This window comes from Salmo salar, chromosome 18 (genome assembly GCF_965601325.2).
Source record: "Salmo salar chromosome 18, fSalSal1, whole genome shotgun sequence".
Lineage (NCBI taxonomy): Eukaryota > Metazoa > Chordata > Actinopteri > Salmoniformes > Salmonidae > Salmo > Salmo salar.
Genome location: NC_138308.1, coordinates 20074665 through 20097764, shown reverse-complemented (window position 1 = coordinate 20097764; position 23100 = coordinate 20074665). Strand labels below are relative to the sequence as shown.

Sequence of the window (23100 nt, the reverse complement as noted above, 5' to 3'; positions counted from 1 at the left end):
TGCTTGCTTTCCAACGTTCACTTTTGGAGTGCTGCCTCATTTGTCCATCTTTCTCAAGACTGTAGAATTATGTTCTCATATCCTCCCGCTGCCCAGCTTGAAGAGCACTCCTTCCATGTCTACCACCACCAATTTATCTGGTGGTGGTAGACATCTTCACTGTGTCCATCTCCTGTGACCACCCCCACCTCCTGCCCATCTCAGACTGATGAGATTGGACAACCATCGACCCACCACCCACTTCTACCCTGTGGTTTCTCCCTAGGATCTAATCTACTCTCAGGAACACCGGAGGGAAAATGCTTTTAGAAAGAGGAGATGGGGAGAGAGACAGGCAGCGAGTGAAAGCGTTAGGCAGATAGAGAGAGGGTAGGAGGGAAAAGGATGATGAAGTATGTTCCCTTGTGGTTTGTCTCTTTAGTAATGTCCCTGTTTCTGGGAGGCAGTGGTAAATTACCTGTGTTCCGTTGCTAGAACACACCAGGCTGCAGGAAACTCTCTGCCACCTACAGTCACTGTTTATCACTCAATCTTCATTGCCCCCCCTCCCTCAATCCCTCCCCTATCTCTATTTCTCTTGTTATTTTTTCTTTCCCCTTCCTCTGTATTGATCTGACTATTATTGTCTCCCCCTCTTTCCCCATCCATTCATCTCACCCATCTTTATTTTTCATTTTTGTCCTAGCCACCCTCTGAGAGAAAATGGTTTTTTCCAATGAGACATCAGAATCAATGATAACATTGGCGCAACATGTCCTTGGTGCTGAACATTCTACAACAAGTGACAATAAAATACAACTATGTTATACTATTTTCTCTCCTCCAGGTATCTCGATGTATAAGATCTCAATGTATTTCAATGGCAGTAGGCCTATTTGTAAAGCAGTATCTGTTAGCTAACCCAGAGCAGTCTCCAGATACCAACCTCTAATTCTCTCTCTTCTTCCCTGCTGATACCCCCAGCACCAGTTCCATCTCCATGTGACTCAGCTAGATAAGCCTGATATCGCCCTCCCTCCACCTCCCTCGCCCCGCTCCATAGACAACTCTCCTGGCGACACAAAACATGCTCTTCACACATCATCACACTCTCCTCTCCTCTGCGTGGAGATCACTCCCTCCTCTGCTCTCCTCTCTGTGTACATGGCAACCTTTCTGGTGGGTGGATGATAGTCTGCTCTGTTCATCACCAGAGGTAATCCCTAGTTCTGATCAGGATTCACAAGAAGGCTACAGCAACAATTCCTATCACATGTTCCTAGATTACTGACACTTCTGTAAGTATTGGTTTAGTTGTCTTTTGTCTGGCTTAAAGGCTGACTAAGCTTACCCAAATTATCTGGTTGATAGTGTGATACATGTTGCACCTTTATTTCAGGTTAAAGGTGGGTTTGCTTACTTTGATGATGAGGGTAAATTTGGTGTACAGGTCTCTGCTGACTGGTCTCAAGAGGAGGAGCTCTGCGGTCGTCTTGTTCAGGGAGAAGTAGTCTGGGTACTTTGAGGGCTGACCTGAAGTAAAACAACACGCCCAAATAATCTGTTTTTGTGCTTTTGGGCATGAATGGTGACCATTGATAAGACATTAGCGATTAAACGATAAAGGATCAAAGTGGAATAGTGGAACTGATCATGCAAACATGCATGTGTGTGACTGGTAGCTCTGTGAGGAACCTACCAACCAGTATGTAGTAATGGATCCCTGGCCTTTTAGACGGGGGCTGAATGTTCCTGTCCATGTCCACAGCTCGAATAGGTGGGGTCACCCCCAGCGGGTTCAGTTCACTCTGAAAAGGAGGGAGGAAGGAAGAGGGGGGAGTCAGTAACCAATTAACTGTGTTAGTAGTTTGTATCCCCATTACACTGTTAAGCCTTTTGCGAACAAGGGAAACGTGACAAAATGCAATTAAATGTTCAATATTAAATATCATAAGCAATATATCAGTATTATGGCTTTGTTAGAGTCAGTCCCCATTCACACAGTACACTACTATTAACACAATAGGCTAACAATCTAATTAAACAGCTTTAGGATTCTTCCTCCTCAGAATTCTCACCAACATGCATAATAGTACCATACATCACAGCAAATCTGTTTGTTGTGCTGTAGGCTAGGCTACTTCTCTTATTCACGCACACTCATTGCTAATAGACACCCTTAGCACTAATTAGCTTGCTCTGCATTTCCCTAGTGTACCCACATATGGCTAATACTGTAAGTGGATGTGTGCTTAGCGGTTTGCGTTGTACTTCCCTAGCACAGGAAGGCACATGGCTAACCAACAGCTCTGGCAGAATCCCTCCCTTGGGGAAACTATTTATATCCCAGGGTCCACTGTAATCCTTATTCCCCCCCCACACACACGCGCGCACGCACACACACACACAAACACACTCCACCACTTTTACAATGTATGGAGGTGCGCTAAATCAAATCCCTCTAGCTCTGCACAATGATGATTAGCTATAATACTCCTCCAGCAGCCATTCTTGTGAGGACTCCAGAGCAGATAGCTAATACCCCTAAGGGAGCAAATAAATACATATCTACTTAATAAGGTGTGTCTAGCCTCTGTAATTACTTACAATATACTCATCAATTATTCATTCAGAGAAAACCCTCACCATACAGCATAACAATTAGCAGTGCCTAGAAAGTATTCACACCCTTTTCCAAATTTTGTTGTGTTACAGCCTGAATTCAAAATTGATGAAATTGAGAATTTTGGGTCACTGGCCTACACACAATACCACATAATGTGAAAGTAGAATTATGTTTTTAGAAATGTTTACAAATTAATAAAAAATGAAAAGCTGAAATGTCAATAACTATTCAACCCCGTTGTTATGGCAAGCCTAAATAAGTTCAGGAGTAAAAATGTGATTAAACTCAGATAATAACTGCATTGACTCACTGTGTGTGCAATAATAGTGTTTAACATGAGTTTTGAATGACTACCTCATCTCTGTACACCACACACAATTATCTGTAAAGGTCTCTTAGTAGAGCAATGCCTCGCAAATGAAGGGCACCTATCGGTAGATGGGTAAAAGTAAAAAAGAAAAAAGAAAAAAAAACATGAAATATCCCTTTAAGCATGGTGAAGTTGTTGATTACACTTTGGATGGTGTATCAATACACCCAGTCACTACAAAGATACCTTTTGTCCTTCCTAAATCAGTTGCCGGAGAGGCAGGAAACCGCTCAAGGATTTCACCATGATGACAATGGTGACTTTAAAACTGTTAAAGAGCTTAATGACAGTGATAGAAGAAAACTGAGGATGGATCAACAACTTTGTTGTTACTCCACAATACTAACCTACATGATAGAGTGAAAAGAAGGAAGCCTGTACAGAATAAACACAAATATGCATCCTGTTTGCAATAAGGCACTAAAGTAAAACAGCAAACAACGTGGCAAAGAAATGAGCATTATTTCCTGAATACAAAGCTTTATGTTCGGGGCAAATCCAACACAACACATCACTGAGTACCACTCTTCATATTTTAAATCATGGTGGTGGCTGCATCATGTTATGGGTATGCTTGTCATCGGCATCGACTAGGGAGTTTTTCTGATAAAAAGAAACGGAATAGAGCTAAGCACAGAAACATTTCCAGAGGAAAACCTGGTTCAGTCTGCTTTCCAACAGACATTATGAGACAAATGCACCTTTCAGCATGACAATAACCTAAAACACAGGGACAAATGTACACTGGAGTTGCTTACCAAGATGACATTGAAGGTTCCTGAGTGGCCTAGTAACAGTTTTGACTTAAATCCACTTGAAAACCTATTGCAAGACTTGGAAATGGCTGTCTAGCAATGATCAACAACCAACTTGACAGAGCTTGAATCATTTTAAAAAGAATCATGTGCAAATATTGTACAGTCCAGGTGTGCAAAGCTCTTAGAGACTTACCCAGAACGATTCACAGCTGTAATCGTTACCAAAGGTGATTCTAACATGTATTGACTAACATGTATTGTTTTATTTTTCTTAAATGTCCACTATGTCATTACAGAGTATTTTATGTACAAAAAAAGTAAGTTAAATCAATTTTAATCAGACTTTGTAATACTTTCTGAAAGCACTGTAGTAACACAATGGTTTTACTGCAGCAGGTACAGGTTCCAAGCAACTACCAGAAAAAAGCTGATAATATAGCCTTGAATTGCAATCTAGGAAGACTGAACAAACTCTGCAAAACAAATTCGGTAACATTTTATAATAACCCCTGGTCATAAAGCATTGATAAAATATTGTAAATCGCATTTTAAACATTTATTAATAATCTTTCTTATATTTACTAATGTTAGTAAGCTATTCATTCATATATTTATAGATATACAGTACCAGTAAAAAGTTTGGTCACACCTACTCATTCCAGGGTTTTTCTTTATCTTTACTATTTTCTACATTGTAGAATAATAGTGAAGACATCAAAACTATGAAATAACACAAGGAAGCATGTAGTAACCACAAAAGTGTTAAACAAATCAAAATATATTTCATATTTGAAATTCTTCAAAGTAGCCACCCTTTACCTTGATGACAGCTTTGCACATTCTTAGCATTTTCTCAACCAGCTTCATGAGGTAGTCACCTGGAATGCAGGTGTGACTTGTTAAAAATGTATGACAAGGTAGAGGTTGAAAACAGAAGATAGCCCATTTGGTAAAAGACCAAGTCCATATTATGGCAAGAACCCCTCAAATAAGCAAAGAGAAATGGCAGTCCATCAGCAGTCGAAAAACGATCATGGTCGAATTGCTGAAAAGAAACCACTACTAAAGGACACCAATAAGGAGAAGAGACTTGCTTGGGCCAAGAAACACGAGCAATAGAGATTAGACTGGTGGAAATCTGTCCTTTGGTCTGATGAGTCCAAATTGGAGATTTTTGGTTACAACCACAGTGTCTTTCTGAGACGCAGAGTAGGTGAACAGATGATCTCCGCATGTGTGGTTCCCACCTTGAAGCATGGAGGAGGAAGTGTGATGGTGTGGGGGTGCATTGCTGGTGAACACTGTCCATTTTACTCTGGTAATAAACTGTAAACCATTGACAAGCTTTGTACTCAGAGTCTGCGCACAGGTTCAACTGCCCAGAATAGATAGATAGATACATTTGGAGGATACATATCCTCTTAATATGTATTATATCATTATATGATCTTAATGTTTTATATCATTATATTATCTTAGTATGAATACATGGCTTATTCTTAAAAATATAAATAAGTGTTCTTTGTGTATGAGAAGGATAATTAGGTTGCGGACTGTAGTGGACTGGAATAATGTGTACCCCCTAACTTGACTGATAAGAAGACCTTTGAGAGGCGTGAAGGAGTACCGGACTCAAGCTGGGATGATAACACCACCTGCCCAGCCACAGAGATTGATCGTTCATCCTAGACACAGAAGGGGGGTCTGTTTGGGATGGGAGGCCTAGTTGGAGGTTATAAATATATGTTGTGACTCTGTATCTGCTCTCACTGCTGCATAACCTAGTGTGGTGAATACATCTAGCCAGAGCTTTCTTTGGGTATACATCTGGATTACTGAGCCGGAATTTAGAACCTAACAATTGCCGTTATTGGCAGGATTCACCAAGATTTGTAGTCGAAACTAAAGAGTCTGAATCAGTGGAACAGGAGCCGGCACAAAACAAGGTAGGCAAGTTCCTATACCCGACACCACTCATTCTGTCATGTTGGGGAGATGGGTTGGAGGCGGAATATAAATGATTGGAAACGGACCTAGAAAGCCTGGATTTATTCAGTAGGCCTACTGTGTGTACGACCGGTCATAGACCTATGATTTGGAGCCCATAGGGGGTTTAGCCATCAGAAGGTTAGACTATGCACGGTATGCCTAGGAGGTTTAGCCACGAGAGAGAGAGAGAGAGAGAGAGAGAGAGAGAGAGAGAGAGAGAGAGAGAGAGAAATAGAGAGAGAGAAATAGAGCGAGAGAGAAAGCAAGATAGAGAACAAGAGATTGAGAATGTGACAGAGAGAGAGAAAGAGATAGACTTTTTTCCTCCTGCTCTCTAGCTTCCAACATTTCTTCCACTGATGAGAAAGCTGAGCTTTGGGTACTGTACTGTAGAGATCCACACAGCTCCCCGGCCCTGCGTACTTAGCAGTCTGCAAACCTTTTATCATTAATTATAAATCAACCTGACTCCTCTCAGCCAACAACTGGATTCACAATGACTCTCTATTTCTCTCTCTTTATCCATGTCTCTAACTATTTAGGTCACTGTCCATCTCCTCTCCTTCTCCCTTTCTCAGTCACTATCACCATATTTTTAAGACTTTCTCTCTAACACCCTCAGGGACCCAGTGACCCAGGGTGAGCAGAGAAGACACAGAGGTCCATTGTCAAAAAACACATGGGACTGTCACGTTCTGTAACTCCAATCTCAGTTTGACACTGTAGTTGGTGACTACCTCCCAGCACTCATAAAGGCCTCTTCCTTTTCTCTCTCTCCCTCTTATTTCCGACATCCTGTGAGAGATGTCAGGTCCACAGCACCCGACCGCATCCCCCCTCTCTCTCTTTCCCTCAGTCTGACTCACCCCACCCCTCTCTCCCTCTCTTTCTGCTCTACATTTCCTACCGAAGCTATATCAATCTCTATCGCTTTTTGACCGGAATTCAGCTGGTGTTTTTAGTCTGAAGCTAATTGAAACTTCAGCTGTAATTGCTGTTCCACCAGACCAGAAAATGCTTTTAAATGACCATGCTGAGACAAAACAGCAAGGATTAGTGTGCGTGAGGAACACACTCACACTTCAAACTCTGCAGATGTGGCATTTACTTCCACACTCTCCTGCCATGCTGTTCTGCTAGCGTGGTGCTGGTCTGTGCCAGTATAGCACTGTGACTGATGATATACACACTTGTCAGATCCTCACCTGCCTGACACTCACTCACTCACACTCACTCACACTCACTCACTCACTCACTCACTCACTCACTCACTCACTCACTCACTCACTCACTCACTCACTCACTCACTCACTCACTCACTCACTCACTCACTCACTCACTCACTCACTCACTCACTCACTCACTCACTCACTCACTCACTCACTCACTACCTGTTCGCTTACACACGCACAAAGCCTAATCCCCTCCCATACCCCCACTAACCTAACCCTAAACATTACCCCTGAGCCTAAAATAGCCTTTTACCTTGTGGGAATCAGTCAAATGTCCTTGTTTTACTATTGTTGTGAGGACTTCTAGTTTTACTATCCTTGTGAGGACTTCTGGTACCCAGGACAGCAAAACCAAAAACACACACACACACACAGTGTGTTTTGTACCGGTTTGGTGAATTCTGGTATGGTGACTCGGTAGGTGACTGGGTTACAGTCGTGGGTGTTGTTGACCAGGACACAGGGCAGGAACATGGGGCCCAGGTCATCTCCATCCAGAACATCTATTGTCAATGTGGTCGTAGCGGTCCGCCTATTGGCATCGTAGGGGGCACGGTCCTGTAGGATGCAAGTCAACATGGTTACTTACCAAAGCTATTAATGAATAACACATTGAAATATCATCAAACTCAATCAAAAGAGACCAATTTCTCTTTTCAACTTTGTAATCTTAGTGAGCATAATGGGTTGAGAAATATATGTTCATGTACCATCGCTCTACTTAAAATATCATTCTGTAGCATTACAGTGTCTGATTCATAATCCTTGTCAGGGACTCTTCACGGCTAATGACCAGAAGTAATAAGCAAGGCCACACTACATCTTTTATAAAAATGCATTTATTAAAACCCTAAGCATTTAAACCAGTCTCATTAGAGCCACTTGATTTCCAATATCTAATGTGGCCTGCTGGGAGTCTGGGGGCCACTGCCCTTCCTCTTATAAAAGTTCTAATTAAATAAATCCTGATATGTTAGGCTGTTAGCCCACAAACAGTTATCTGACAGAGCTCCAAAGAGAGCCTTGAGTCGTTATGTAAATTTGGAAATAAATAGTAATGGAAACAGGAAAAAAGGACCGACCTTTCTGTTAGGTAGTTCTGGACTAAAAGTAATTATGGGTTATGTAACTTGTAGGCTATTTGAAAAGTTGTTTGTGGATTTGTTTCTTGTGAAGGAATAAACAATGGTCCCTTGATGAGGAGCTGTCTCTATCCTTTCATAATCCAGAACACAAAATTCTACATAACCACAACAAATCAATGATCATTGTGCTGCTTTTATTCTAGGATTAGAACACCATGTCAGTCAAGCAAAGAATTAAAAACAGTCAAACAATCAAAGCGTATAGAGGCTTTGTAAAAAGCTTTGCACTTTAATTGCAAATGTGTAATCTGCAACAGCTGCTATCTTTCCTGCCAATTATGTTCATTTTCCATTCAGTAACAACAAATAGTAACTACATAACTTCATGAGCTGAAACAAAAGATCCCAGAAATACGCACAAAAAGCATGTTTCTCTCAAATTTGATGCACAAATTTGTTTACATCCCTGTTTGTGAGCATTTCTCCTTTGCCAAGATAACCCAACTACCTGACAAGTGTGGCATATCAAGAAGCTGATCATGACCATTATACAAGTGCACCTTGTGTTGGGGACAATAAAAGGCCTCTCTAAAATGTGCAGTTTCGTCACACAACACAATGCCACAGATGTCTCAAGTTTTGAGGGAGTGTGCAATTGGCATGCTGACTGCAGGAATGTCCACCAGAGCTTTTGCCAGCAAATGTAGTGTTCATTTCTCTACCATGTCGTTTTAGAGAATTTGGAAGTATGTCCAACTGACCCCATAACCATGTGTAACCACGCCATCCCAGGACCTCCACATCTGGCTTCTTCTCCTGCAGAATCATCTGAGACCAGCCACCCAGACAGCTGATGGAACTGTGGGTTTGCACAACCAAAGAATTTCTGCACAAACTGTCAGAAACCGTCTCAGGGAAGCTCATCTGCGTGCTCGTCGTCCTCACCAGAGTCTTGACCTGACCGTCATAACCAACTTCAATGGGAAAATGCTCACCTTCGATGGCCACTGGCACGCTGGAGAAGTGTGCCCTTCACAGATGAATCCCGGTTTCAACTGTACCAGGCAGATGGCAGAAATTGTGTATGGTGTCATGCGGTTTGCTGATGTTTGCTGATGTCAACGTTGTGAACAGAGTGCCCCATGATGGCGGTGGGGTTATGGTATGGGCAGGCATAAGTTACGGACGGCAAACACAATTGCACTTTATCGATGGAGATTTCAATGCAGAGATACCATGACGAGATCCTTGTTGTCATGCAATTTATCTGCCGCCATCACCTCATGTTTCAGCACAGCCCCATGTCGCGAGGATCTGTACACAATTCCCGGAAGCTGAAAATGTCTCAGTTCTTCCATGGCCTGCATACTCACCAGACATGTCACCCATTGAACATGTTTGGGATGCTCTGGATCGATGTGTGCGACAGCGTGTTCCAGTTCCCGTCAATATCCAGCAACATTGCATAGCCATTGAAGAGGAGTGGAATAACATTCCACAGGCCACAATCAACAAGCTGATCAACTCTATGCGAAGGAGATGTGTTGCACTGCATTAGGCAAATGGTGGTCACACCAGATACTGACTGGTTTTCCACACCCCTACTTTTTCTTTAAGGTATCTGTGAATAACAGATGGATATCTGTATTCCCAGTCATGTGAAATCCATAGATTAGGGCCTAATTAATTGATTTCAATCGACTTATTTCCTAATACAGTGCCTTGCAAAAGTATTCATCTCCTTTGGCGTTTTTCCTATTTTGTTCATTACAACATATAATTTAAGCTCCTAAATAAGATCTGGTGCAACCAATTATCATCAGAAGTCACATAAGTAGTTAAACAAAGTCCACTTGTGTGCAATCTAAGTGTCACATGATCTCAGTATATATATACACCTGTTTTGAAAGGCCCCAGACTGCAACACCACAAAACAAGGGGCACCACCAAGCAAGCGGCACAATGAAGACCAAGGAGCTCTCCAAAACAGGTCAGGGACAAAGTTGTGGAGAAGTACAGATCAGGGTTAGGTTATAAAAAAAATATCAGAAACTTTGAACATCCCACGGAGCACCATTAAATCCATTATAAAAAAAATGAAAGAATATGGCAACACAACAAACCTGCCAAGAGAGAGCCACCCACCAAAACTCACATATCAGGCAAGGAGGACATTAATCAGAGAGGCAACAAAGATACCAAAGATAACACTGAAGGAGTTGCTAAACTCCACAGCGGAGATTGGAGTATCTGTCCATGGGACCACTTTAAGCCCTACACTCCACAGAGCTGGCCTTTATGGAAGAGTGGCCAGAAAAAGCCATTGCTGAAAGAACAAAATAAGCAAACGCGTTTGGTGTTTGCCAAAAGGCATGTGGGAGACTCCCTACCATATGGAAGAAGGTACTCTGGTCAGATGAGACAAAAAACGTTGCTTTTTGGCCATCAAGGAAAACGCTATGTCTGGCACAAACAAAACACCTCTCATCACCCGAGAACACCATCCCCACAGTGAAGCATGGTGGTGGCAGCATCATGCTGTGGGGATGTTTTACATTGGCAGGGACTGGGAAACTGGTCAGAATTGAAGGAACGGTGGATGCCACTAAATACAGGGAAATTCTTGAGGGAAACCTGTTTCAGTCTTCCAGAGATGTGATACTGGGATGGAGGTTCTCTTAACAGCAGGACAATGACCCTAAGCATACTGCTAAAGCAACACTCGAGAGAGGTTAAATGTCTTGGAATGGCCTAGTCAAAGCCCAGACCTCAATCCAATTGAGAATCTGTGGTATGACTTAAAGATTGCTGTACACCAGCGGAACCCATCCAACTTGAAGGAGCTGGAGCAGTTTTGCCTTGAAGAATGGGCAAAAATCACAGTGGCTATATGTGCCAAGCTTATAGAGACATACCCCAAGAGACTTGCCACTGTAATTTCTGCAAAAGGTGTCTCTACAAAGTATTGATTCTGGGGGGGGTGAATAGTTATGCACGCTGAAGTTTTCAGGGTATTTTTTGTCTTATTTCTTGTTTGTTTCATAATAAAACATATTTAGCATCTTCAAAGTGGTAGGCATGTTGTGTAAATCAAATGATACAAACCCCCCCCAAAATATATTTTAATTCCAGGTTGTAAGGCAACAAAATAGGAAAAATGCCGGGGGGGGGGATATACTTTCGCAAGCCACTGTATGAACTGTAACTAAGTAAAATCTTTGAAATTGTTGCATGTTGCTTTTATATTTTTGTTCATTGTAGTAAGGTTTTGGTTTATCTGGCGATGGCATACTTAATGAAGCATAAACCAAACAAAGTAACAATCGGTAATTTACCCTATATTCTAAACATCAGCACTTAACACTTTGAACAAAACAAGTCCCTAAACCAACCATTCAGTCCAAAACCTTGCAAACCGCCAATCCATTCGCTTAGCCAGAGTAGAAAACAAAGAGATCCATGGACCCTCAAGTCCTAAACATTCAAAAACTCTCACTGTCAGTTCACTACCATGACACCAAGTAAAACATATTGTTCATTAATATTTAATATGCACAAACACACATGCATATGCACACACACACTTCTGGAGCACACAAACAAACAAAGTGTCTCACATTGGCTTTAACAATGACCAGGTAGCGTGTTTTCTCTTCGTAGTTTAGTCTCTCAGCCAGAACAATGTTTCCAGAGAGAGTATTCCCTACAACCACAGTTGTATTAGACACCTGAGAAAGAAGAAAGAGAGACAGAGAGGGCGAGAAAAAGAGAGAGAGAGAGAGCGAGACAGACAGACAGACAGACAGACAGACAGACAGACAGACAGACAGGCAGTGTTCAGTTATAGGTTTCATTGACAACAGACATTGTTCCGCTGTCCCATTGTTATATAGCTTCAGTAAGTCAAAATCTGCAGTCAGTAATCATTACATCCACGTACTGGGTCGTTGGGGTTGTACTGGATGCCATATTCTATCTGTCCGTTGGGCCCGTCATCGATGTCTGTGGCCCCATTGTCTCCACTGAAGCCTGTGAATATGGTGGTCCCGGCAGGAGTGAGCTGGAGGCAGAGATAGAGACAGAATACTGTCAACAGGCATCTCCCTTTGTCTGGACATTGTAACAACTCTATATGCTACATCTCACTGATATTACTGACCCCTCCCAAGATCGCAGGAACAGTGTCTTCTATAGAAGGTGGCCAAATACTGCCAGAAGTGCAAGAAGTGGAGACCTTTGTTGTTAGGAAGAGTGAATGGATGCACTGATTTGAACTGAAAATGTTTTCGTCAGCAGCCGTGGATGAGTATTTCTCTGGGGGCCTCTGCACCCCACTGACAGCCATAACAACCTCTCAGAGAGATGCTGCAGAGAGAGGGGGCCTCCAGAGAGCTGTGTTCTAGAGCACCTGGGGGCCCGAGGGGAGTTGAGCTCAGTTCAGGAGAGGTTTGACAGCAGTGGAGTCTGATTCAGAACACTGTTCAGGGAGTAATGTTTCCTGGGATAATACACACTGACAGGAACTTAGTGTGAAGAACATAGGAAGTGTCAACAAAGGAGACAAAAGTCATGGTTGTCTGACTCGGAGGCTCTCGATTCAGGCGTCTTACAGATGTAGGATTAAGACGCCTGAAATTGTTCACTTTTTTTTCCTGAGAATTTGCACATTTTAAGTGTACTTGTGGCTTAAAAAGCCTTCTAAAGTGTGTAATTTCCACTTTGACATTTCAGACTTGATTTGCCCTAACAAAAAATGTATCAACCTCTACAAAAATGTCCATTATTTTAATCCACAAAATAGTTAATATTTCCTGTTGCTGCAGGATTATTTTCCAGCTGTAGCAAACTGGCTCAAATTAAGATCTGACATCTGTAGATATCAAAAGCTTGCTGAAATAATAAGACAAGTCCAGTGTCATTAATGTAATGTGATGACATTTTGGAAAAGAGAATCAGAGAAATAACTAGTGTATTTGACAGTGATACTCAACATTAAATGAAATGTATTTCCTCTGACAGCTGCGAGATATGATGGATGAGAGCTATATCAGCAAATGTAGGAGATCAAAATCAATCTACAAATGTGTATGCACATTCTGTATTCACATAATTAGCTTGTTTGTTCATTTCTGCAGACCTTTTGGTCAAAATGTAAGTTTCATTCAAGCATACTGTAGGTAGATAACAGTTTGTGGTAAAAAAAAGGGTTTACTGCAAATTGCAGCCAAAAGTCAATTTGCTGTAGGTGTAGATATCACTGGCTGTTTTTGATTAGACATATTATATAATTCTAAACACAGTGATGCCTAATGCAAAATATTTAAGAGAAGGATATATTGGAGGGGTATTTTGGTATTTGGTATTTTATTAGGATCCCCATTAGCTGTTGCAAAAGCAGCAGCTACTCTTCCTGGGGTCCACACAAAACATGAAACATGACATAATATGGGCATTGTTAACTGTACCAATATATCCTCCAAACAACGTCTTCAGGGGAATTGTCACTTTTATACAACGGGTTAACAACATATTCAAATAACGATTTACATATTTTCATTAAAAATATTATTTAGAGGAATTTATTAATACTATTTCATCCTTCCACAATATATAGTCCAGACACAAATCTAGGGTTGCTACCCAAGCCGGCTGGTTGTTCATTCTATCAGTTTGGTTGCCATGGACGCGACCCAGTTGTTTAGTCTTTTTGTTCTGTATCTATGGAGGCGACCCAGTCGTCCGTTCTAAATGTTCCATTGCCATACTGGCTGGCAACATTCTTATATCCCTTGCTAGCTAGCCAACTACGTCTAACTTATAGTCATGTCAAACAGTGCAGCCAGAAATGTAGTTACATTTGCATTTGTTTAAGCTGTGAACTAATGAGCTAATGATGTGCGATTTCACCTGGCATAGAAAATGTGCTCTCTCGTCAGAACACAGTTGTTCAGAGGAGCTCGCCAACAACACAACTAACATAATCACTTCAAACTGAAGCTGGAGAGAGTGCAAACTAGCTGCATTTTATCTGTTTTCTATTGACATGTATTTGTATATATCCATAAAAATGATGCTGTTTCTTGATTTCAACTGGCTGAGAAAAGCTGCCTACCTGTCTGTCTCATCCTGATCCCCGACACGTTCATTACTTTGCAACAGTTGGAGAATTTGAACACTGAAACAATGTTGCAAAAGTTGGAGAGACAGACAGCAAGGTTTATACAAATTTCTGCTGTTGAAAACTAAATATTAGTCTAAAAGAAATGTGAGATAATGTCTAAATGCTTTTTATAGTGGAGATCAAGATTATAAATTGCCTGGCTGGGTTGATGAGACAGTGGATTACGCAGTCAGATGGAACAAAGTAAATAGGCATTTTAACGTCGTAGATATAGCCGGTGATAACTTGTGGAATAGACACTGGCTGGAACTGCGGTTTTACCCATTCAGCATTAGACCCACCCGTTGTATAAAATGTGATATTCCACTGTGCTCTCTGTATGGACTGGTAGGGAGAGTACTGACTCATGCAGCTATCACTTTGTTGTAAATAAAACATGCACACACTAGCATCGTTGAGCTCTCTGGGTCAGATAGGGAGTATGGTGACATCTATATCACGCAGAGAACACAGACAGGAACCCCATGATTCACTGGGAACGCATAACTAGCGTGATACCGTCCATGCGTCAGAGCAATTTCATGCAATAGAGGAAGAACAGATATCCAGGAGATCTAAGGACCTGCTATTGTTTTGTTATCCTCGGAAGCTGCTGCCTAATATGCGTAGAATAGCTGTTGTCATGTTTTACTCTGTCTCCGTGCAGAAAGCGTAACATAGAAAAAAAACTGAGAAAAATAAGATGGGGAACCCAGTGCAGAATACTCCTGTTACTGCCTAGTCTACACTCTATTCCACTGTGCCTACATCAACAAAGCTTTGACTCTTTAACTAGGTAGGTCCTTAATTTCAATGATGACCAAACCTTGACCTTTCTTTGTATTTGAAAGAATGAAGCATTAATGTACTACATAATTGCTTCAACAGTAGTCAGTATAGGAGTCACTGTCTGTAAGGCCTCTGGGCTTTGCTGACCTCTGTGGGAAGGGTCATGCCAGGCTGAATTACTTACCCGGGGGAGAAAGAAATGCTGACTAAAGCAAAAAGCAACAATTGTTGTAATAACTCTCTCTTCCTCTCTCTCACCTCGTTGACGGCCACATAGTAGCGTGGCTGCTGAAAGCGAGGTGTGTTGTCGTTTTTGTCCCTGACTACAATCCGGACCTCGTGAAGAATCACTGTCCCAACCAGCTCACTGGTGCACTGGACCTTCACCACGATTGTAGTGATAGAGGAGGGGGGCTGAGGGTGAGAAAGAGAGTGAGAGAGAGAAGAGAGAGCAAGAGAAAGAGATACAAGAAATCAACCAATTCAATAAACCAATGATTATGCAATCATCTTTGTAAAATACATTGTCACACTGCTCGAACACACTCAGTAGATGATTAGTTCCAAATGTTTCCAACACAGCCACAGAAAGAATGCTTTTCTACCTCACAGTGTCCTGGGATTTTACAGACTCTGAACAGGGAAGTGGTGGATAGGCTCCAAGACAAGGAGGCAGAGGTTTCAAATCAATCCAACAGAACTGTTTTTTCCTTACAATGAGGAAATTGCAGTGCAATGAATCCAGGAGCCTCAAAACAGTGGGATCTGTATAGCACTTCAAGCTTTCTTGGACTTGTTTTGATACCAGTATTTACAGTGGCCAAACTGTTCTCGTTGTGAAACAGTCAAACATTGATGATATTTCTTGATGACCATTTCCAGCATGCAGCAGGCCTGTCTTATTTTCTCAAATTAATTAGACTAAGTGTTGTTGTCCATTAGTTCACTCCATTAGGGCAGGGGTGGTAGGGTTAGGGGAAAATAATTAAGGAAAATATATTCAAAAATATATATTTTATTTTTATATTTACAAAAAAATGTATATGGTGGTGTCACGCCCTGACCAGGTGAACTCTTCTATTTTGGTCAGGGTGTGGCATTTCTATAGTTTATTTTCTATGTTTTGGTATAGCCTTGCTTTGGGGCGTATTTCTATGTTGGGTTCTGTAGATTCCCAATCAGAGACAGCTGTCGCTAGTTGCCTCTGATTGGGGAATCATATTTAAGTTCCTTTTCCCCCCACGATGTTTGTGGGTTGTTGTCTCTTTTTGTTGGAGCAGTAGCGATACGTTTATTCTCTGTTTTGACCGTGTTATTTCAGTCTGTAATAAATAACATGTGTTCGCTCCCAGCTGCGCCTTGGTCCACTTCTTCCTTCCTGCACGACGATCGTTACAGAACAACCCACCAAACCAGGACCAAGCAGCGGGAGGAAAAGGAGCGCGAGAGATGGGCTCGCGAGGGAAAGGAGTTCTGGACCTGGGAGGAGATCATGTCGGGGAAAGGACCCTGGCGGAAGGATTCCCAGGTCGAGGAGGTGATGCCAGCCGGTGGAAGGAGTCGCAGGCGGCGGTCGAGGAGGCCCGGAAGACACCCCCAAGAATTTTTTGGGGGGGGGCTAATGGGGTGGTCCGGAAGGGCAGAGGAAGAGCCCAGACTGCTCTCGTGGGGGATAACGGCGAAGGAGGAGGCAGAGATGTGGCAGGTCCTGGAGGACCTGCGTAGGGACAGCGTGGAGGAAGAGCCTTGGGTAGCAGAGGTGCGCACGGTATCGCCAGTGCGCCTGCACAGCCCAGTGCGCTCTGTGCCAGCGCCCCACATTTGCCGGGCTAGGGGGAGTGTTCAGTGAGGACGTGTTGTGCCGGCTCAGTGCTCCTGGCCTCCGGTGCCCCTTCTCGGTCCGATGTATCCTGCGCCGAGGACGCGCACTGTGTCTCCGGTACGGCTGCACAGCCCAGTGCGTTCTGTGCCAGCGCTCCACACTTGCCAGGCTAAGGTGGGTGTTGAGCCAGAACGGGTGATGTCAGCTGTGCACTCCAGACCTCCAGTGCGCCTCCTCGGTCCAGGATATCCGGCGCCGCTTATGCGCACTGTGTCGCCGGTGTGCGGTCACAGTCCAGTCCGGCCCGTCCCTGCTCCCCGCACCAGGTTAGTGGTGCGTGTCCCCAGTCCTGTCCGGCCCATCCCTGCTCCCCGCACCAGGTTAGTGGTGCGCGTCCCCAGTCCAGTCCGGCCCGTCCCTGCTCCCCGCACCAGGTTAGTGGTGCGTGTCCACAGTCCAGTCCGGCCCATCCCTGCTCCCCGCACCAGGTTAGTGGTGCGCATCCCCAGTCCAGTCCGGCCCGTCCCTGCTCCCCGCACCAGGTTAGTGGTGCGTGTCCACAGTCCAGTCCGGCCCGTCCCTGCTCCCCGCACCAGGTTAGTGGTGCGTGTCCCCAGTCCTGTCCGGCCCATTCCTGCTCCCCGCACCAAGCTAGTGGTGCGTGTCCCCAGTCCTGTCCGGCCCATCCCTGCTCCCCGCACCAGGTTAGTGGTGCGCATCCCCAGTCCAGTCCGGCCCGTCCCTGCTCCCCGCACCAGGTTAGTGGTGCGTGTCCCCAGTCCTGTCCGGCCCATTCCTACTCCCCGCACCAAGCTAGTGGTGCGCGTCCCCAGTCCTGTCCGGCCCATCCCTGCTCCCCGCACCAGGTTAGTGGTGCGCGTCCCCAGTCCAGTCCGGCCCGTCCCTGCTCCCCGCACCAGGTTAGTGGTGCGTGTCCCCAGTCCAGTCCGGCCCGTCCCTGCTCCCCGCACCAGGTTAGTGGTGCGTGTCCCCAGTCCTGTCCGGCCCATCCCTGCTCCCCGCACCAGGTTAGTGGTGCACGTCCCCAGTCCAGTCCGGCCCGTCCCTGCTCCCCGCACCAGGTTAGTGGTGCGTGTCCCCAGTCCTGTCCAGCCCATTCCTGCTCCCCGCACTAAGCTAGTGGTGCGTGTCCCCAGTCCTGTCCGGCCCATCCCTGCTCCCCGCACCAGGTTTCCGGCCCATCCCGGCTCCCCGCACCAGGTTGGTGGTGCGTGTCCCCAGGCCAGTCCGGCCCGTCCCTGCTCCCCGCACCAGGTTGGTGGTGCGTGTCCCCGGTCCTGTCCGGCCCGTCCCTGTTCCCCGCACCAGGCCCACGGCGCGTGTCCACAGTCCGGCACGGCCTGTGTCCGGTCCACCGGTGACCAGTCCTGTTCCGGTCGGCGGCTCCGCTCCGGAGCCTGAGCATGCCGCTCCACCGTGGTCCAGTCCGGGCCAGAGGGGTAGGGTTAAGGTGAAGGCGGGGGAGAGAACACGCCCGGGGCCAGAGCCTCCACCGAGGGTGAGGCGCCCACCCGGGTCCCCCCCCTAATAGACTTTAGGTTGGTGCGCCGGGAGTACGCACCGTTGGAGGGGGGGTACTGTCACGCCCTGACCAGGTGAACTCTTCTATTTTGGTCAGGGTGTGGCATTTCTATAGTTTATTTTCTATGTTTTGGTATAGCCTTGCTTTGGGGCGTATTTCTATGTTGGGTTCTGTAGATTCCCAATCAGAGACAGCTGTCGCTAGTTGCCTCTGATTGGGGAATCATATTTAAGTTCCTTTTCCCCCCACGATGTTTGTGGGTTGTTGTCTCTTTTTGTTGGAGCAGTAGCGATACGTTTATTCTCTGTTTTGACCGTGTTATTTCAGTCTGTAATAAATAACATGTGTTCGCTCCCAGCTGCGCCTTGGTCCACTTCTTCCTTCCTGCACGACGATCGTTACAGGTGGATTGGAAATGATCCAGAAAATTACATTGACGGAAGCCACGATCTATCTGCAATATCAATTCTAACCCCCCCCCCCCATGAAAAAAATACAATTATAATTATAATAAATGAATTGTGCGGCTTGGAAAATCAATGCGATTTGGAGAGCTTACAATGTAATTGCATACAATTTAAGTATCAGTGGAACTGTGTGCATGTGTGTATGTGTAGGCAAGTGTGTCTGTGCTTGTGTTTGCAATTTTTTTTAAATATAAAAGCCTTTTCCTCTACTAACAACAGTATCCAAACCCAGGTCCATACTCACATCTCTGTCCAGGACACGTCCGGTGCTGTTGAGGAACAGTCTCTGTCTGAGGGGATCCAGGATGACCCAGTAGGCATAGTTGTCAAGCAGGATCAGAGAGATGGTCCTGTCTGGGTCCTCTGCTCTCCCGTTGATCTGCATATTCTCCACCAGAACTGTGCCTGCACAGGAGAAGTATGTTATATTGTAATTCAGCATAACACTTCTATCCATTGCAAATTACATTTATTTAACAGATTTATGTCCAGTATGTCGCCCATGCAAACACCAAACCACTAACGCTAGTGTTGCAAGCACTATGCCTCAACTAACAGTCAGTCATGTTACACTGCTGCATAATTATCAGGGTCCACATACTCTCCAAAACTTCTGAATCCCTTTGCGGAGAAAGCTACATCATAGCTCACCCCAGGCATGACCAAATTCTGTTCCTCAAGAGCCACTTAAGTATTAGATTATTTTCATCCTTGTTTTTGAATCATGATTAGAATGATTAGAATCCGACACTGCAGTACTCAAGCACTGGCCAGACATTCTCTCTCTGCTCAGACACCTCTAGAAACACAGCCTCGGAATTCTGGCCTTGGCTGGAGGAAACCAACCAATTGTGCCTTGTTTGATTGGCATGCTTGTTAGGATACCATGACTACACCACAAAACCTCCTGACCTTGTTAATGTGGAGCCACCTTTTCTAAAAATGTTGCAAGACAAAATACATAAACTCAGAAGTAATGTAGCAAGGCATATGCAGTATTCTCTGCTTGCATTTACAAAACCAGTCAAAAGTTTGGACATATCTTCTCATTCAAGGGTTTTTCTTTATTTTTACTATGTTCTACATTGTATAATAATAGTGAAGACATCAAAACTATGAAATAACACAAGGAATCATGAAGTAACCAAAAAAGTGTTAAACAAAACAAAATAGATTTTATATTTGAGATTCCTTGTGTAGCCATTCTTTGCCTTGATGACAGCTTTGCACACTCTTGGCATTCTCTCAACCAGCTTCATGAGGTAGTCACCTGGAATGCATTCCAATTAACAGGTGTGACTTGTTAAAAGTTCATTTGTGGAATTTCTTTCCTACTTAATGTGTTTGAGCCAATCATTTGTGTTGTTACAAGGTAGGGGTGATATACAGAAGATAGCCCTATTTGGTAAAAGACCAAGTCCATATTATGGCAAGAACACCTCAAATAAGCAAAGAGAAATGACAGTCCATCATTACTTTAAGACATGAAGGTCAGTCAATACTGAAAATATCAAGAACTTCGAAAGTTTATTCAAGTGCACTCGCAAAAACCATCAAGTGCTATGATGAAACTGGCTCTAATGAGGATCGCCACAGGAAAGGAAGACCCAGAGTTACCTCTGCTGCAGAGGATAAGATCATTAGAGTTAACTGAACCTCAGATTGCAGCCTAAATAAATGCTTCATAGAGTTCAAGTAACAGACACATCTCAACATCAACTATTCAGAGGAAACTATGTGAACCAGGCTTTCATGGTTGAAATGCTGCAAAGAAACCACTACCAAAGGACACCAATAAGAAGAAGAGACTTGCTTGGGCCAAGAAAAATGAGTAATGGACATAAATCTGTCCTTTGGTCTAATGAGTCCAAAATTGAGGTTGTTGGTTCCAACCGCCGTGTCTTTGTGAGGGTAGGTGAACGGATGATCTCTGCATGTGTGGTTGCCACCATGAAACATGGGGGAGGTGTGATGGTGTGGGGCTGCTTTGCTGGTGACACTTTCTGGGTCATCCTGGATCCCCTCAGACAGAGACTGTTTCTCAACAGCACCGGACGTGTCTTGGACAGAGATGTGAGTATTGACCTGGGTTTGGATACACTGAAACGCCATCCCATCTGGGACTATAATTTGTTTTTCAACAGGACAATGACCCAACACACCTCCAAGCTGTGTAATGGCTATTTGACCAAGAAGTAGGGTGATGTATTGCTGCATCAGATGACCTGGCCTCCACAATCATTGTAGGACAGTAGGACGTGTGTATCTGTCTTTGTCTTATCCCGTGTCTCATCCCATGTAAATAGCCGGTCTTTTTCGTATATATCTTAATCTCACTTTCTATCTAAGAACTAAATATACTTTCCAGCAGCCCGCCTCACCCAATGTGGTATTGCTATTGTTATTCCTTATAACTGGAACTTCCATCAGGAGCTAGCCAGCTAACTAGCTACTAGTCTTTGTTAGCCACGGCTAGCGGTCCTCACCTTTTTCCCCCGTCATCTGCCAGCCTTAGCTCGGACAACACCTGCCAGTCTGCACAGCGCGATATCAACCCAGAACATATCGGACTGCTTCACTCTACCATATCACCGGATTCCTGCCGCTCTGGAGAATTACACCGGATCATTACTCCGGATCATCGCAGCTAGCTAGCTGCAAACGAGTGGCTACTGTTAGCTAACGCCTCTGTCCCGAAGCAAGCACCAGCTAGCCTTTAGCTAGCCTCGAGCTAGGCCCATATACCAGCTAAATTTAGGGCTACAATACCTCCTTTGCCAATTGGCCTGGACCCTTTATTGTCGACACAGAGCCCCGCCGATCCAACGCGACTGGACTGCTGACATGATCGCCCGATGTGGTCTCAACAGGCTATTCTGTTACGATGTCGCCGAAGAACCATCTTCTAGCCCCGGCCTGCTAGCTTAGCTTTTCTGAACGCTGTGTCCCCTGCTCACCTAGCGTAGTAGTGACTACCGAACAGCACCCTGACTCATCTATTGCTGCTCTTATGACCCTATGATCACTCAGCTACACAGCTGATGCCCCCTAGACTGTTTCAATAACATGGTACCTCATTTTGTTTACCTGTCGGCCCCAGCCTCCTGTATGTACCTAACTGACCCGCTCTGCCCATTCATCGCCATTTACCCGTTGTTGTCTTAGCTCTCCTGATCAACACCTGTGATTGCTTTATGCCTCTCTCTAATGTCAATATGCCTTGTCTACTGCTGTCTTAGCTAGTTTTTATTGTTTTATTTCATTGTAGAGCCGTCAGTCCAGACGTCCCACCCCACACACATGTGGAAACCTCACCTGGCTTAACTAGTCCCTCCAGAGACGAAACCTCTCTCATCATCACTCAACGCCTAGGTTTACCTCCACTGTACACACATCCTACCATACCCTTGTCTGTACATTATGCCTTGAATCTATTCTACCATGCCCAGATATCCGCTCCTTTTATTCTCTGTCCCCACCCCACTAGACGACCAGTTCTTATAGTCTTTAGCCGTACCCCTTTCCTACTCCTCCTCTGTTCCTCTGGTGATGTAGAGGTTAACTCAGGCCCTGTAGCCCCCAGTTCCACTCCTATTCCCCAGGCGCTATCATTTGTTGACTTCTGTAATTGTAAAAGCCTTGGTTTCATGCATGTTAACCTGTTATGGCTAGGGGGCAGTATTTTCACGGCTGGATAAAAAATGTACCCGATTTAATCTGGGTACTACTCCTGCCCAGTAACTAGAATATGCATATAATTATTGGCTTTGGATAGAAAACACTCCAAAGTTTCTAAAACTGTTTGAATGGTGTCTGTGAGTATAACAGAACTCAAATGGCAGGTCAAAACCTGAGAGATTCCTTTACAGGAAGTGGCCTGTCTGACCATTTCTTGAACTTCTTTGCCATCTCTATCTTTTACAAAGGATCTCTGCTCTAACGTCTTCCATGGGCGCTCAGAGCCCGGGAAAAACCTGAATGTCGTCATCCCAGCCCCAGGCTGAAACACATTATCGCCTTTGTCAAGTGGCCGATCAAGGGACTGTGGGCTTAGGCGCGTGACCTGGCCGCCCCCGTCTTTGTGATTTTTCCTCTGTTTGCCGAAAAGGAGATTCCCGGTCGGAATATTATCGCTTTTTTACGAGATAAAGTGCATAAAAATTGATTTTAAACAGCGGTTGACATGCTTCGAAGTACGGTAATGGAATATGTCGAAATTTTTTGTCACGAATTGCGCCATGCGCGCGACCCTGATTTACCATTTCGGATAGTGTCTGGGA

At 44.4% G+C, this 23100-nt stretch overlaps 1 protein-coding gene across 1 annotated transcript in view; it reads right to left on the bottom strand.

Moving 5' to 3' along the window:
- Positions 1-23100, bottom strand: part of LOC106577001 (protocadherin-15) — a 263912-nt gene that overhangs the window by 162562 nt on the left and 78250 nt on the right. The window contains exons 5-11 of the mRNA XM_082964779.1: positions 19065-19225; positions 15247-15402; positions 11980-12099; positions 11657-11767; positions 7342-7512; positions 1679-1787; positions 1400-1512 (exon numbers count right to left, since the gene is read on the bottom strand). Coding sequence (XP_082820905.1) covers positions 1400-1512; positions 1679-1787; positions 7342-7512; positions 11657-11767; positions 11980-12099; positions 15247-15402; positions 19065-19225 — 941 coding nt within the window. The remainder of the gene's footprint in view (positions 1-1399; positions 1513-1678; positions 1788-7341; positions 7513-11656; positions 11768-11979; positions 12100-15246; positions 15403-19064; positions 19226-23100) is intronic.